This window comes from Dipodomys merriami, unplaced genomic scaffold, assembly GCF_024711535.1.
Source record: "Dipodomys merriami isolate MVZ:Mamm:240054 unplaced genomic scaffold, mDipMer1.0.p SCAF_84, whole genome shotgun sequence".
NCBI classification, from domain to species: Eukaryota; Metazoa; Chordata; class Mammalia; order Rodentia; family Heteromyidae; genus Dipodomys; species Dipodomys merriami.
The window spans coordinates 4,670,705-4,686,537 of record NW_027206446.1 but is presented as its reverse complement, the minus strand read 5'-3'; the positions used below and the strand labels follow the sequence as shown (position 1 = coordinate 4,686,537).

Genomic DNA, 15,833 nt, shown 5'->3' with positions numbered 1-15,833 from the left:
TGCTGAATCCCGTAATGGGACACACACCCCCACAGCAGAAGGGGCAGACCCACAGTGGGCAAGTTGGAACTCGGAACCGACTCTCACCCCACAATTCACACAGGCAAGGTTCCAAGGACCCTCACCCCACATGGCAGGGTTCCAAGGACCTCTGACCCACACGGTGGGGTTCCAAGAACCCCCGACCCACATGGCGGGCTTCCAAGGATCCCGGGCCCACATGGCAGGGTTACACCCGCCCCACAAGAGGATCTGGGATGCCTGGCATTTCATCGCTCGATTCCAGTTCCTTCTCCAGAATGAAAGCCCTGGCCCGGGTGGATGGAGACGTGATGATTGTGGGCTTCTTCCCCCTCAACACTTTTGGACTGGACCGCAGGGACGGTGGCTCAGCCCAGGACGAGCCCAGGCCACAGTGAGTGAGCTGGCTCTCTGTCTGTGGTCGGCCTGCTGATGAGAGGGGGGATTGCGAGAAGTGTCTGTAATCACCTCCAGTGTGCTCACCACAGCCTCGCCAGAAACAGCCTTATTGTACTGTGTTGCTCAGCTCCCTTCAAAGGTGAAGAGTGTCCGTTTCACATCTGCTTAGCTTCCTGGCAGGGCCAGGAACTCATCTCATTCCTGGTTTACAGGTCACCCTCCTCCTAGAACCCCTTTTCTTATTGACTTCTTCTATTTTTTTCATGTTTCCTTGTTTTCCTTTAACTTTCTAAACTGTACCTGAATATTGTCTGTCAATGTGCGTATGTAGACACATTTATTCTTGTGCTTGCTGCTGATGCCCATTGATTTGTTCACTGCGTTCTCATCTATAATGTTTTAGGGTGGTTGTGAAGAGAGTTTGGTCTGAATACCATTTTGGGCTTTTTTTTTTTTTCTTTTGCTGGTCCTGGGTTTTAACTAGGAGCTGTGTCCAAGCTTCTCAGACTCTAGGCTAATGCTCTACCACTGGAGCCACAACACCTCTTCAGGCTTTTTCTGAGTAGTTTATTAGAGATAAGGGTCTCAAGTACTTTCCTGCCTAAGCTGGCTTAGAGCCGCAGTCCTCAGGTCTCAGATTATTGAGTTGCTAGGATTATAGTCATGAGCAACCTGCACCCTGCACTAATTCTGTTTTACATAAATATATAGAGTAAATATTTGTCTACCTTACTTGTTAAAATAGCCAGTGATGCTGGGTGCCGGTGGCTCAGGCCTGTCATCCCAGCTACTCAGGAGGCTGAGATCTGAGGATCACATTTCAAAGCCAGCCCAGGCAGGAAAATATGTGAGACTCTTATCTCTAATTAACCACCAGAAAAAAAAAAAAAGAAGTGGCACTGTGGCTCAACTGGTAGATGGCTATCCTTGAGCTGAACAGTTCAGGGACACTGCCCAGGCCCAGATTTTACTACTGTCCTGTCCAAGTTTTCTCCATTTTCTCTGATCGTGATTGGGTAAGCTGTAAAACCCTAGGGGTTTGTCCATTTCTTCTGTTATCATGTTTATAGACATCAGTTATTTGTCCTGAAAAATCTCCCTCTTGTCTTAGACTAACCATGGATCCTTTTGTGTACTTTTTGAAGAATCACTTCTTTGTTTTGTTTACCTTTGGTAGTGTGTGTATGTGTGCTACTTGTATTAGAATTTGAACTTGGGGCCTGGGCACTGTCCTTGAGCATTTTTGCTCACAACTAGCATTTTACTACCTTGAGTCACAGCTCCATTTCCATATTTTTGGTGGTTAATTGGACATAAGAGTGTTATGGGCTTTCCTGCCTAGTCTGGCTTTGAACTCTGATCCTCAGATCCCAGCCTTCTGAGTAGCTAGATTACCCATGTGAGCCACTCATATCTGATTCTGGTTGTTTTTTTATTAGCCTATTTTAGCAATATGTAATTGTGATGTTTGCAGGCATGAGTACAGTGTATCCTAATCAATTTGCACCCCAACCTCCCATAATGCTCAGTTTCCCCTCCCCCTTCCTAATTTTTGTTCTGTTTTTATGTCAGCCACAATTTTTATGTTTTATTTTCTTGTATTAATTTTGTATTAATTTTGTGTAGTTTTGTTTTGCTTTTCTAGTTTTGCTTGAAATGATGCTAAAGGTTATCTGGACATCTTTCTGTTCCTTTAATTTCAGCATTGATTGTTATCTAGCTGCTTGGTTTTCCTTTTCTGTATCCCATGAATTTCATTATGCTTTGTTTCCATTTTGGTCTCAAAAATCATTTTCTTCTCAATTTTTGCTTTGCTACATTGGTTGTGCAAAAACAATGTATTTAGCTTTCATACATTTCTGTTGCTTTCCAAGGTTTTTGTTTTGTTTTGTCAGTCCTGGGGCTTGAACTCAGGATCTGGGCACTGTCCCTGAGCTACTTTCACTCAAGATTACAACTCTACCACTTGAGCCACAGTGAGCTTTTTCTGTTTATGGGCTGCTGAGAAATTGAACCCAGGGCTTCATACATGTCAGGCAAGCAAACTACTTCTAGGCCACATTCCCAAGCCTCAAAGATTTTCATGTTCAGTGATTTCTAACTCTTTTACAGTATGGCCTAAACATATGTCTGATATGATTCAATTTTTATGAAAATATTTTAAATCTTTCTTATGGTCTGTCACACGATCTAAAGAGATAAAAGAAACAAAGATTTGCACTTCACATGTGTGGGACCAGAACCCAGGTCCCGAGTGTTGGTCTCAGAATGGCCAGTTCATGTTTCATGGATAGCAGTCACTTTTCTGTGTCCACATCTGGCAGAGAAGAGACGCTCCCTGTCTGTCTCTCTGGGCTGTCATGAGGAGATGAGCCTCATACAGTAAAATCCTCTTTTGTGACCTCCCATTGTCCCAGTGACCAACATTCAAAGTTGGACAGCAGTGTGCACAATGGTTAATGTTTCATTATTGATTGTGTGGAGTAACTCCTTCATAGTCCTGTCATTGGATCTGAAGGGAGTCATCTGTAATTCCTCCTCCTCTCTATTCCCACTTCAAGAACTACCAGTTTGTCTTGGCCTTGGCTTTTGCCGTTGAGGAGATCAACAGGAACCCCCATCTTTTGCACAATGTGACTCTGGGATTTGAGATCTACCAGATGGATCACACTGCATCATTGGTATTGGAAAGCCCCTTCCTCTGGTTCTCGGGGAAGCACGGGCTCCCAATTACACCTGTAAGGGCATGAGCAAGTCGGCAGCTGTGCTGACGGGCCCGTCAGCCCTCACCTCTGCCATGATCGGCACTCTGCTGGCACTCTACAGATTTCCACAGGTGAGGGCTCTGGGCCAGGGAGACGTGAACTCGGCTGATGTGCAGGGGTGTGAAGAGAGCAAAGGGAAGATACTGCATTTAGATGCTGCATCAGGGTGTGCAGCCCCAGTGGGGCATCCACAGTCCCTTCATTTGGAAAAGAGGAGAGGGAGAGGATGTGGCACAGGTTCTTAGCCTGATGATTCACTTCCCAGAAAGCTGTCAGGAATTACAAGATGAGCTAAAACGGGATGCACAAACCTTCCTTCCTATCTCTCCCAGATGTGATTGTGGTTCAGGCTGACCCTCCTCCTCTCATGTTCCCTTTCCTTTTAGCTCACCTTTGGGCCCTTTGACCCTGTCCTGAATGTCCATGGCTAGTTTCCTTCTCTCTACCAAGGATTCTCTCTACGAAGGATTCCTCTCTTGCTCTGGGCCTGGTCTCCCTGATGCTCCACTTTGGCTGGGCCTGGGTGGGGCTGTTGGTCTCAGAAGAGGAGAATGGGATTTTGATTCTTCCACAACTGAGAGAAGAGATGGGCAGACATAGGATCTGTGTTGCCTTTGAGGCTTTGATCCCAGTGAAATTTCTGTCAAATATAATAAAAGCCTTGGTAATACAAAGAGAGATTATGAAATCCTCCACAAATGTGATCGTCATTTATGGTGACACTGAACTCCTGGTTAATTTCATGAGCTATTCGATGGATTTTCTTGTGACAGGGAAAATCTTGGTCATGAACTCTCAGTACAATGTATTGGTCAAAAGGAGGTATTTCATGTTTGACACATTCCACACCCTTCTGACTTTTTTACACCACCATGAAGAAATCGCTGGATTCACCAGTTTTATGCAGTCAGTCAGTCCTTCCAAATATCCAGAGGATGTTTACCTTGCTCAGTTGTGGTTTCTGAATTTCAACTGCTCTGAGTCTGAGTCTGCCGGTGTGGCCGGGGAGAGCTGTCCTCGAGAGGCCTCCCTGGCCTGGTTGCCCGGGCACCTTTTCAACATGGCCATGTCTGAAGAGAGTTTCAATGTCTACCAAGCCATGCATGCTGTGAGCCAGGCCCTCCACCACATGTTCCTTCACCAAACAGTCCTGCCACAGGTGGGAAATGGGAAAAGAATGGTGTTCTCCCCTTCTCAGGTAACTTTCTAGGGGGGTTGCTTTCCTAGAGAAAATCTGTTTTACATCCCCATTGGTGCTTTGTGTTACAAATCACCCCCATATCCTCATTTTTTCACTGTTATAAGTTAATCTTTTTTCAATAAATTTCTTAATTCGGAAAACAGGATAATTAGTTCTTTGTTATTTTTTTGGTTGGTTGTGGAGCTTGAATTCAGGGCCAGCACCCTGTCTCTGAGCTCCTTTGCTCAAGGCTAGGGCTCTATCACATGAGCCACGGCTCTACTTCCAGTTTTCTGGTTTTGTTGGACTTAAGAGTCTCATAGACTTTCCTAGGATCCTGGCCTTCAACCCCAATCCTTAGATTTCATCCTCCTGAGTAGCTAGGACTACAGGTGTATGCCACTAGTGCCCAATGATAACTGTTTAATAACCAGTTTCCATGGTGCACATTTCCAACTTCATTTAAAACTCTGGGACTATTCCCAAAATTAATGGTGACAGCTAGCTTTAGTTAGGCTGGCCTGAGACCTGTGGTCTTTCTAAATAAGTGGGTGTACTTCCTCCTGAATGTAGGTCTTCAATCCTCTCCTGAGTCACCAAGACTTAGAAACAGGAGGACACGCTGTTTCTGTTCAGGTTTTCATTGATTCTGTTGCCCTGGCTGCTTGTGTTGCACTTGGACAAGGCTACTGGAGTAAGATGATGGGGCGTCCCCTCCTCCGGGTTATCTGATTCGTTCTGGGTCACCCTTCACCGTGAGCTGCATCTCTTTCAGCTGCAGCCCTTTCTGAAGAACCTCCACTTTGAGATTCCTACTGGAGACCACATCATTCTGGATGATGAAAGGAAGCTCGAGGCTGAGTATGACATTGTGAATTTTCAGGATTTTCCAGGAGGTCTTGAACTAAAGGTAAAAGTGGGAAGGTTTTCTCCATATGGTTCACGTGGTCTACAGCTGTCCTTGTGTGAAGATGTGATCGAGTGGCCCCAGGCATTTACACAGTGCTTGTAATCATGATGCTGGAACTCAGCCAGGTTTCTCCTGGATTTTATGCTGTTGTGCTCATTGCTCAGCAGTGTACATGTAGCAACATCCAAGCAAATGAATTTTGTCATTAATTGATTCTTGATGGGAAGCTTACTTACAAATGTATTTCTATATCTTCATGTGTTGCATATTGTACAATATAAATGACAGCTGAGTTCCTGAGCGATCTCTCCCTGAGGCAAATCAATTTACAGAGAGGAAAGGGTGAACTTACAAAGTCTGAAGGTTGATTTGCTCACAGGTGTGGGCGCTTTTGTTGTGGTTGTCTGGTCCTTGGCTCCGTATCTTTGGTGAGATAACACTATGGAAGGGTGTGTGCAGAGGAAGACCTCATTTCTAGTAGGGAAATAACAGCTATTGGCCTGAGATATCTATAACCACCAAAAGAGGAAATTAGTGCTTCAGGGTGTGCTTTTAAATGCTCTGGAATCTAGGGGCCATTTGCTGGAGCCTCTCAGGAGGTGTAGTGATAGAGGGTCCTGGGCCAAAGCAGCCCAGGCAGAAAAATCTGTGAGAATCCATCTTGTTGTGGCTCTAGTGGCAAAGGCCGGCCTTGAGCAAGAAGGCCGAGCAAGCTTGAGGCCCTGAGTTCAAGCTCCAGTAGCACCAGATCATTCGATACATACATGCATGCATCCAACCATCCATCCATCCTTCCATCCATCCTTCCATCCATCGTTCATGTCCTTTCCTTATATATTTAGGGGGAGGATAGACACTAATGACGACAAAAAGCAGCATGATAGGTTTGCTTCTAGAATGTACTTTCCCTCCTCCTGAAGCTTCCAAGATTTCCCAGGGAGCTCACACCTTAGGATTCGATGAAGATTTTAAGCCAAGAGCCCCCAGGGGCCATGTCCCCTTCATCTGAGAAGAGAATCTAATGTCTAGATGTCTGTGGCTGCCATAACCAGGGGTAAGACAGTCCTGGGAGACCCGGCCAAAGAAATGATACATCAAGGGATGGAGGGAATCCAAAGGCTCATTGTGCTTTGATTGCATGGCCTTCTGAACAAGTATGACAGGGGGAGGAGTGACCGCAGATTAGCGCAGAAACTGGGGCATGGGTTTGTCCTGTGGTTACAGCCATTCCTAGGAGATATGATTTGCACACATAGGAGTAGCTGGCCCCTTCTTGTTGCAGTAACACATCCAAGGCCTCCGCCCCGCACCCCGCTGGGCCCTGCACCCCGCCGGCGGCTCCTGAGTCCCAGGCCCGTGGGATCGGCCTTGCACGCGCACAGCACACGCGCAACCTCCCTGGGACCCCGTGCGCGTGTGCATGCGCCGGGGGAGGCAGGGACTGCTAGGAGCCACGCCTCCCCCCGACTTCCTGCCCCGGTTCGGGGCGGGCTCAGGCCGGGAGTGCCGCCGCCGGGCAGGGAGCAGGTCCCGCACAGGCGGGACGGGTCGGCCCCGCCGGGACGGGCAGGCTGCCCCAGGGCCAAGGCTGGAGCCTGGTCTTTCCGGGAGGGGCGCACGCCCGTCACTCATCTGAGCAGTCCAATCAGAGGCCGGCAGCTGGAGCGGCTTCCGGTGCCGCCATTTTCGAAGCAGGCGTGCACGCAGTGTTGTGAGAATTGCGGCCACGTGACTGCCCCCCCCATCCGGAGCCTTGGCACCCACGGTGGGCCCGAGGCCGGCGGAGAGGGTGAGCCCTGGGAGCGTGGTGCCGGCCCCGCGGGCCCAGCGGGCTTCCCTGCTGGCCGGGCGGTGCGGGCCGGGCGGGCAGGGGAGTGGGCCAATGGCTTTCTAGAAGGAACTGGCCGGGGGCGGGGCTGTGGGGGCGGGGCCAGTGTCACAGGGGCGGGGCCGTGGGGCGTGGTCACGAGCCAGGCCCGTGCGGAGGGGCGTGGTCAGTGCCACGGTGGGGTGGAGCCTGTGTGGAGAGGCGTGGTCAGTGCCTCAGGGGCGGGGCCCGCATGGAGGGGCGTGGTCAGTGCCTCAGGGGCGGGGTCCTCGGGCGGGGCCCGCGCGGAGGGGCGTGGTCAGTGTCACGGGGTGGGGTCCCGGGGGCGGGGCCCGCATGGAGGGGCGTGCAGGGGCCTGGAGTGGCTCTGGGCAAGTCATGAATAGTTTGCTTTAGTTCCTCTCTTGGGGAGGGGCTGAGAGGTTGCCCCTCCGTCGGTTTTTTGTTTCCTCTTGAAGAGGAGTTCCGTCTTTATGGAACTTAGATCTACATTCACTTTTCCAATGGTACCCTTTTTGACACCGAGCACATAAGTCTGGTGCTTTTCCTAATCCCTTCTGTTGCTTTTGAGCTCTACACTCCTTTTGAACGTGGCCTGGTTTGCCACAATTATGACATACTCTTTGTTCAGGATTATATCCTGAGCCTCTGGTTACCTTTTTCACATTTGTTTGAAAAGGCGTTTCTTTTATGGCAGCAGCATACGCAAGTCCCTGAATCATAGCAGGAGAAGCATCTATGCAAGCCTTAACATAGTCTTGTAGGCCTCCTGTTTTCCTCACTGGCCTGATTAATTCCTGACACACAGTGTTAGCATTCTCCCATGCCAATTGTTTGAGAATGATTTGAGCTCCCTCAGAAGGAGGGAACATTCTTGTAATAGCTTCCTCCAACCTAGCTATGAATTCCTCATATGGCTCCTCAGGCCGTTGCTTAATTCCTGATAGAACAGTGGTCTTTCCTTCCCCTGATGGTAACTTTTTCCAGGCCGTAATAGCAAGCTTAGTGATGGTTTCTAAAATCTCCTTTGAGAGTTTAAGTTGTTTTCTAATGTCTGCATAATCCTCCTGACCAGTTAACATGGAGACTGTAGGCTTAGGGCCTGAATTTGTGAATAATCGCCGTTGCACTTCTTTAACAAGGTCCTCATATTCTGTTCTCCATAATATGTATTGCCCCGGGGTTAGCACTGACTTTGCAGTTTGATACCAATCATAAGGAGTTAGCCAATCGGCTGCTATAGAGTCAAGGACTGTTAAAGTAAAAGGGCAGAAGGACCCATAGTTTTTACTGCTGTTTGTAATTCTTTTAGTAATTTTAAGGATAATGGCTCCCACTGAGGTGGGCCCTGGTCCAGGTCAACAATAGGGAAAGTGAACGTAGTATCGCCGAGCTTTTTTGCCTCTAACATAGCTGCTCGGAAACCTGTGAGCGGAAGTGCGGGCGTTTTCATTTCTTCAGCATTATTGTCCCCGTCTTTATCTAAATCTATACATGGTTTTTCCTTGTTACCTAAGTTTGTAGCTTCCATCGTTGTGCCATAGTTTTGACACCGATCGGAGCTCTTTAACTCAGAGGTTTCTTTGACTGCGGGACCTGCTTCCTCGGCTAAGCATTTTTGCTCAGCCTTTTCCTCCATAAGATCTCTTATCTGAATCCATGACGAATAGACTGTCATAGGGACTGCTGCTGAGCCATGAGCTTGGTAGAACTCTTTTATCCCTTGTCCTACTTTTTGCCAATCTTGTAGAGAAAGGCTTCCTTCCTTCGGGAACCAAGGATTAGTTTGTAACACAAAATTATAAAATTTTTTCACTGTTGCTGTGGAGGTCTTAATGCCTCGTGCTTTTAGCATATGTTTTAAGATAGAGACAAACTTATTCTTATTTTTAGAAGATGAACTCCCCATGATTTACTCGTTATCTTTCTCAGTCACAACTGAGGGGCCTGCAGCACCCCAACGAGCTTCTGACTACTATTCCAGGTGAAAGGAAAAGAGAGAGAGATGCTTACCTCCCAAGGTTCCTTGACTGAAGAAACTGCTTCGTGCCCCGCTCTGAGCCCTACTTTGGGGGCCACCTGCCGCGGACCGGGTTCTGTCGGGACGACGGAGGATACCTAGGGGAGGAACCTGGAATAGGATGGGGAGATGGCAAACAGACAACTCACACACATTAGGAGTGGATGCTGAGTGCTGAGTGCTGAGTGCAATTTAATGCAGAGGTTAACAAACTTTTATAACAGAAGTCTTCATAAGAAAAGGGGCAAAAGGTTACACAATCTTGCTGCAAGGCTTCGTTCTTGGATGGTCACCAGCTGGTCGCCTGAAAGGGCAAAAGTTTACACAATCTTGCTGCAGGGCTTCATTTTTAGTGGTCACCAGCTGGTCGCCTGAAAGGCACTTGTTTCCGGCTTATCTCTAAGAAATATAATGGGTTTCGACGTTTGTCACCATCTCACCATTACCTTATTTTTATAGAGGCCTTAATTATCCCATAAGATTTTTCCTGTTCCTTCTTTAATAGTAAGGTCACGGAGGCCTAGATCTAGCAAGTCTCTTAGTAAATGAGAGTACCAGGAAGTTCTTTCTCCTAAGTAGTTATCTCAGCAATTGCCATACATTCCTTCTGTTCTAGCCACGCCTACAGCTTCTTGTAAATTTCTTACAATTCCTTCTGCTGGAGTGACTTTGTGAAACCCCCAATACTTTTATATTTGCTTATGGCTTGTCTACTAGCCTCAATAAGAGGGGTTTCAGGGTAGCACTTAACTCTGGTGAGTTAGTCATATTTTTAAGACACTCATCAGATATTGGAGTCATCAACCCTCTTAAGAAAGAGCTTTGAATAAGGGAACGTTGACAATGAGTAAGTACAATGAACAGCAGAGAGATTGATAGGCACTCTTATGAGAAAGACAAAAACACATCTTTTCCCAGGGGTTTTTCCAGCCTTTTCCCAGGAGTAGGCCTCTTAGAAGCCCTATTCTCCGAGGTAGACTTCAGTGAAGTCCCAAAACTCAGAGATAGGTCTCTGAAGCCTCTATCTTGGTCTGATAGATGGTTTCCCATGCTAAGCAGACTCTACTGGGGTCGGCGTGGCAGTCTTTGCCATGGGGTGGGGTCTCGGGGGCAGGGCCCGGATGGAGGGGCATGGTCCGTGCTTCTGGGGCGGGATCCCGGGGGCGGGGCCCGCGTGGAGGGGCGTGGTCGGTGCCGGGGGCGGGGCCCTGCCTCTACTCAGCATCCTGACGGTAGGCTGGCGGGAAAGGCGGCCAGCTCGGTGCTGGGTAAAGTCAAGGCGGTGGAGTCGGACATCACAGACCTGAAGGAGGGACAGAGCCTGAAGAGAATTTTCTTCTTTTCTGCCAGTCCTGGGGCTTGAGCTTGGGCCCGGGCGCTGTCCCGGAGCTGCTTCTGCTCGAGGCTGGAGCTCTACCCCTTGAGCCACAGCTCCACTTCTGGCTTTCTGCTTTAATTAGAACTAAGAGTTTCACAGACTGTCCTACCCAGGCTGCATCTGAAACACGGTCCTCCGACCTCAGCCTCCTGAGGAGCGAGGATTACAGGGGTGAGCACCGGCTCCCGCTGCATGGTGAATTACTCATGAGCAACTGCTCCTCCGCTTGGGAACATGCATCTCCCTGCCTTTGGTTTCCATGACATAGACCCTCAGAAAGGTGGGGTTTGGTCCAAGAAGTAGTTATCTGCCTGATACGTGGCAGGGTCCCTGAGCTCTTCATTTCCCACGGATTCACAGGTGAGTGGGAGAGACAACCTGCATTCAACATCCTACAAAACCCTTCCATGAGCACCTGCAGAGATGGATGGGGAAAGTTGGCTATCACCACGATGTCGCATGTGGTTAATGTGATCTGTGCAGAATCATGAGAGTTAATATGATATCATGAAAACAAAACCAGAAACCCTGTAGAATACATTCTTAGCACAATAGAAATGAAGCAATGGTACATTACCAATACATGTTATGGTCATGTGTGAGGTATAAAGATGACAAGGCTGGGTGCCAGTGGCTCACACCTGTCAGCCTAGTTCCTCAGAAGGCTGAGATCTGAGGATTGCAGTTCAGTGTTAACCCAGACGGGAAAGGCCATGAGACTCTTCTCTCCAATGAACCACCAGAAAAGTGGAAGTGGTAGGGCATTAGCCTTGAGTAGAAAAGCCCAGGGACAAGGCCCAAGCCCTGAGTTCAAATCCCATGACCAAAAAGAAAGGGAAGTACTGAATGGTACCTTATTGTCACCAGACATGGACCAGTGCACAAGATGTGCAGATCATCAGTACGCCAACCCTGAGAGAAGCCGCTGCCTGCTGAAAGCTGAGGGCTTCCTGGCTTATGAAGACCCCTTGGGCACGGCTCTGGCCTGCACCGCTCTCTGCTGCTCTGCACTTACAGCTGCTGTTCTAGGGGTGTTTGTCAAGCACCAAGACACCCCCATTGTCAGGGCCATTAACCGGGCCCTCAGCTACCTCCTGCTCATCTCCCTCACCTGCTGCTTCCTCTGCTCCTTGCTCTTCCTGGGCCGTCCCCACACAGCCACCTGCATCCTGCAGCACAGCACATTCGCAGTGGTCTTCACCGTGGCTGTGTCCACGGTCCTGGCCAAGACCCTCAATGTGGTTCTGGCCTTCACGCTCACGGCTCCAGGCAGAAGCACCTGGCAGTGGCTGGTGTCCCAGGCTCCGAACCTCCTCATCCCCATCTGCACCCTCGTCCAGGAGACTCTCTGTGGCCTCTGGCTGGGGACCTCTCCTCCATTTGTGGACACAGATGCACACTCTGAATATGGCCACGTCATCATCCTGTGCAACAAGGGCTCCCTCACCGCCTTCTACTGTGTGCTGGGATACCTGGGCGGCCTGGCCCTGGCCAGCTTCACGGTGGCTTTCCTGGCCAGGAACCTGCCTGACACCTTCAATGAGGCCAAGTTCTTCAGCTTCAGCATGCTGCTGTTCTGCAGTGTGTGGCTCAGCTTCCTGCCTGTCCACCACAGTGCCAAGGGGAAGGCCATGGTGGCCATCGAGGTCTTCTCCATCCTGGTCTCCAGTGCGGGCCTCCTGGGCTGCATCTTTGCCCCTAAGTGCTATGTCATCCTGTTAAGGTCGGAGAGAAATTCTCTGCATAGACTCAGGGATAGACCCCATTCTGGGAGAAACATAGGCTTAAAAACATAGGCTACCTAAAATTAATGAAGGGTCTTAGACAAATCTGTTCTGTTGCTCCGGACAGGTGTTTATACTATGGGATATCTTTGAACTTTTCTCCAGTTGTGCTGTAGTCACTACAAATTGTAGCCCACATTCCTGTAAGTTTGCATTGTATTCTAGGTAGTAGCTGTGCCTCTAATTTAAACTATGTCTAATCCTGCCAATCCCTTCCATGCATCTGTCTTGTCTTCTTTTGTCTTCCCCTTTGCTCTCTGTTATTTTTTCCTAAACGTTATCCTGATCAAATTCCTGTCTAAGCCTTAGTAGTGCTGAGTTCTCGAACTCACTGACATTTTTCTCCCTTAAAAAGTTCTGTCTTGCCTGGAGTCAGTGACTCATACCTGTTATCCCTGATACTCAGGAGGCTGAGATCTTAGGATCATGGTTCAAAGCCAGCCTGGGCAGGAAACTCTTTGAGACTCCTATCTCCAGTTAACTACGACAAAACCAGAAGTGGTGCTGTGGTTCAAGTGGTTGAGTGCTCGCCTTGAGCTGAAGAGCTCAGGACCAGCACCCAGGCACAGAGTTCAAGCCCCACGACTAACAACAACAATAAAAAGTTCTGTCTTGAATAAATGTGTTGACGATAGCATGTTTTGTTAGCTACTAGTGTATTTCTACTTACACATTTGCGTTTTGGAGTATTTTCTAGTCTATTTTTGCCAAATCTTTTTATAATAGGCCTTCAGACTTGAAGAATAGTACAATTAGCTGGTTATATGTAACCAGAGTATCTGTATGTAGCTGTGTGATATGCAGGATGGCCTAGGGAAAGTAAGGCAAAAACTAAAAGTGGACCCCAGCCTGTCACCATGCATTAACATCAACTCAAAATGCATTAAAGACCTTAACATCAAACCGGAAACTCTGAAACTACTGCACAGGCAGGAATTTCCTGAATAGAGTCCCAGGGTCATCATAAATTGGAGAGAGATTCGACAAATGGGACTACCTTAAAATAAAAAGTTTCTGCACAGCTAAAGACATAGCTACCAAAGTAGAAAGACAACCAACTAATTGAGAAAATATATTTACCAACAATATATCAGATAAGGGTCTAATATCCATTATATACAGACAACTCCAGAAACTAATCCCTCCCAAATCTATTAAACCAATCATTAAATAGGCAAAGGAGCTAAAGAGAGACTTCTCAGAAGAACAGATAAAAATGGCAAAGAAACACATGAGGAAATGTTCATCATCCCTAGCTATGAAGGAAACTCAAATAAATACAACCTGTGATACCACCTTACCCAACTCAAAATAACCTATATCCTAAATTCAATCAATGACAAATACTGGAGGGGATGAGTTCATTGCTGGTGGGACAGCCAGTTTGGAAAGCAGTCTGGAGGGTACCTCAGAAAGCTAAATATAGACCTCCCCTGTGATCCAGCCATAGGCATCTACCTTGAGAACAGGAACCAAGAAACAAGGACACATGCACCTCTATATTTATTGCAGCACTATTCACAATAGCCAAGACATGGAAACGACCCAGATGCCCCACTCCAGATGAATGGATCCAAACACTGTGGTACCTATATACAATGGAATATTATGCGGCCATTAGAAAGGACAAAATAATGGCATTCATGGGGAAATGGATAGAACAGAGAGACAAATGGTCTCCCTGATATGTGGATGTTAAATACAAAATGCAAGTCGATTCCACAAAGTAGACAAGACTGAAGAAACAAAGGACCCCCATGCAATTTGTCATATCATCTCAAAATGACTCCATGTTCTTGACCACATATATGGTGTGTGTGTGTGCGCGCGCACAACTGAGGGAAGGTAGGTGGAAGGCACAGAAATATAGAAGATAGGGGCCCATCAACTGCACTGGACATAGATGAAAATGAGCTAAGCAACTCAAGGGCAGCAATGGGAGGGAGGGAATGAGAGGGAAAGAGGGAATAGCTTACACTAAGCAAAAGGAAAGAAATGTGCATATCACCTGAGGTGGAAGAAATAGTTGTATTCTCAAAGCTTATAGAATTCACAAACATTATAGACCATGATCATGAAAATTTGTCTTGTGAAGTTTAAAATGTGCTTGTGACTTTAAGTGAAATTTGTGAAATGTATGTAATTAATCTCAATGAAAAATTATTTTTAAAAGGTTCACTGATATTTGACTTGGTTTGCGTTTGAACTATGACCCTCAGATCTCAGAATTCCTAAGTATCTAGGATTCTAGGAATCCTAGAATTTTTTGAGAGGAGTTTCTTGGAGATAATATTCTCAGATACATTCCTGCCTGGTTGGCTTCTAACTGACAGCCTCAGATTGCAGCCTCCTGAGTAGAATTACAGGCATGAGACACTAGTAGCAGATATATTTCTTTCCTGCTTTTTGTTTTGGATTTTTTGTGTGTGTGTACCCAGGTGGGCAGAAAGTAAATATTACTTATAGTAGTACATAGGAACATAATTGGCATTTTGAACACATATTTGATCAAATCTCAACCACAACAGCTTTAATTAATGAAAATTCTCATCCCCAAATATCTGGGAGAAGTAATAGTTTTCTGGCTTTAATGAGACGTTATTTCGAAGGAAATGAAGGATAGGGTGACAGAGTGCAAACAGAAATGTAGTCATTACCTGAGTCATGAAACTGTAGTCCCTCTGTACATCACCTTAAGAAAAAAAATTAAAAATATAAAAGACTCACAGACTTCTTGCTAGACTGGCTTCTAACTTCCATCCTCTGATCTCAGCCTTTGACTAATAGATTGACCAACAGGATTGCAGGATCCCAGTGTGAAGCTTACTTTCTTTCTTTCTTTTCTTTTTTTTTGGTATGCATGGGTGGCCAGGAAGTGAATATTTCTAGTAGAGCAAATAAAGTATGGCCTGCATTCTTAAAGCAAGTTTAATCAAATCTCAACCACTGTGGTTGAACTACTGAGAATCCTTATCGCAAAGATGTGAGAGACATAGAAATGGTTCTCTAGCCCTCAGTGGAGGCCATTTGGTATTTGGTGTTGAAATTTCCCCCCTTATATTCCCCCAGAATATGATTTATGTATGTTTGATCTTGATCTACTACCTTAGCCACAATTCCACTTCAGGGTTATTTGGAGTTTCAAGGGCTCTCCTGCCAGGCTGGCTTTGAACTGTGATCCTTAGTTTTCAGCCTTGCTGAGTAGGTAGGATTCTTGCCATGAACAATACTCTCATTCTTTAATGCCAAAAATGGTATCTTTCTACTCATGCTTTTCCATTCCATTACTGTGGGATAGTCCCACAATATAGACTTTTGTTTACAACCATTAAGACAAACAAGATAGTAACTGGGTGCAGGTGGCTCACATTTGTAATCCTACCTACTCAGGCTGAGATCTGAGGATCACGGTTCAAAGCCAGCTTGAGCAGGAAAGTCCATGAGACTCTTATCTCCAATAAACCACCAAAAAACCGGAAGTGATGCTGTGGCTCAAGTGGTAGAGTGCTTGCCTTGAGCTAAACAGCTGAGGGACAGTGCCCAGGCCC

General features: G+C 47.0%; 1 protein-coding gene across 1 annotated transcript; it reads left to right on the top strand.

Annotated features, from left to right (window-relative positions):
- The first annotated feature begins 299 nt into the window (after positions 1-299).
- Positions 300-12,297, top strand: LOC138820056 (vomeronasal type-2 receptor 116-like). The gene is given in 8 exon segments (XM_070011700.1): positions 300-415; positions 2,939-3,129; positions 3,132-3,256; positions 3,572-3,637; positions 3,640-4,293; positions 5,141-5,275; positions 6,971-7,064; positions 11,369-12,297. Coding segments are annotated over 8 exon segments (2,310 nt in total).
- Positions 12,298-15,833: the final 3,536 nt, after the last annotated feature.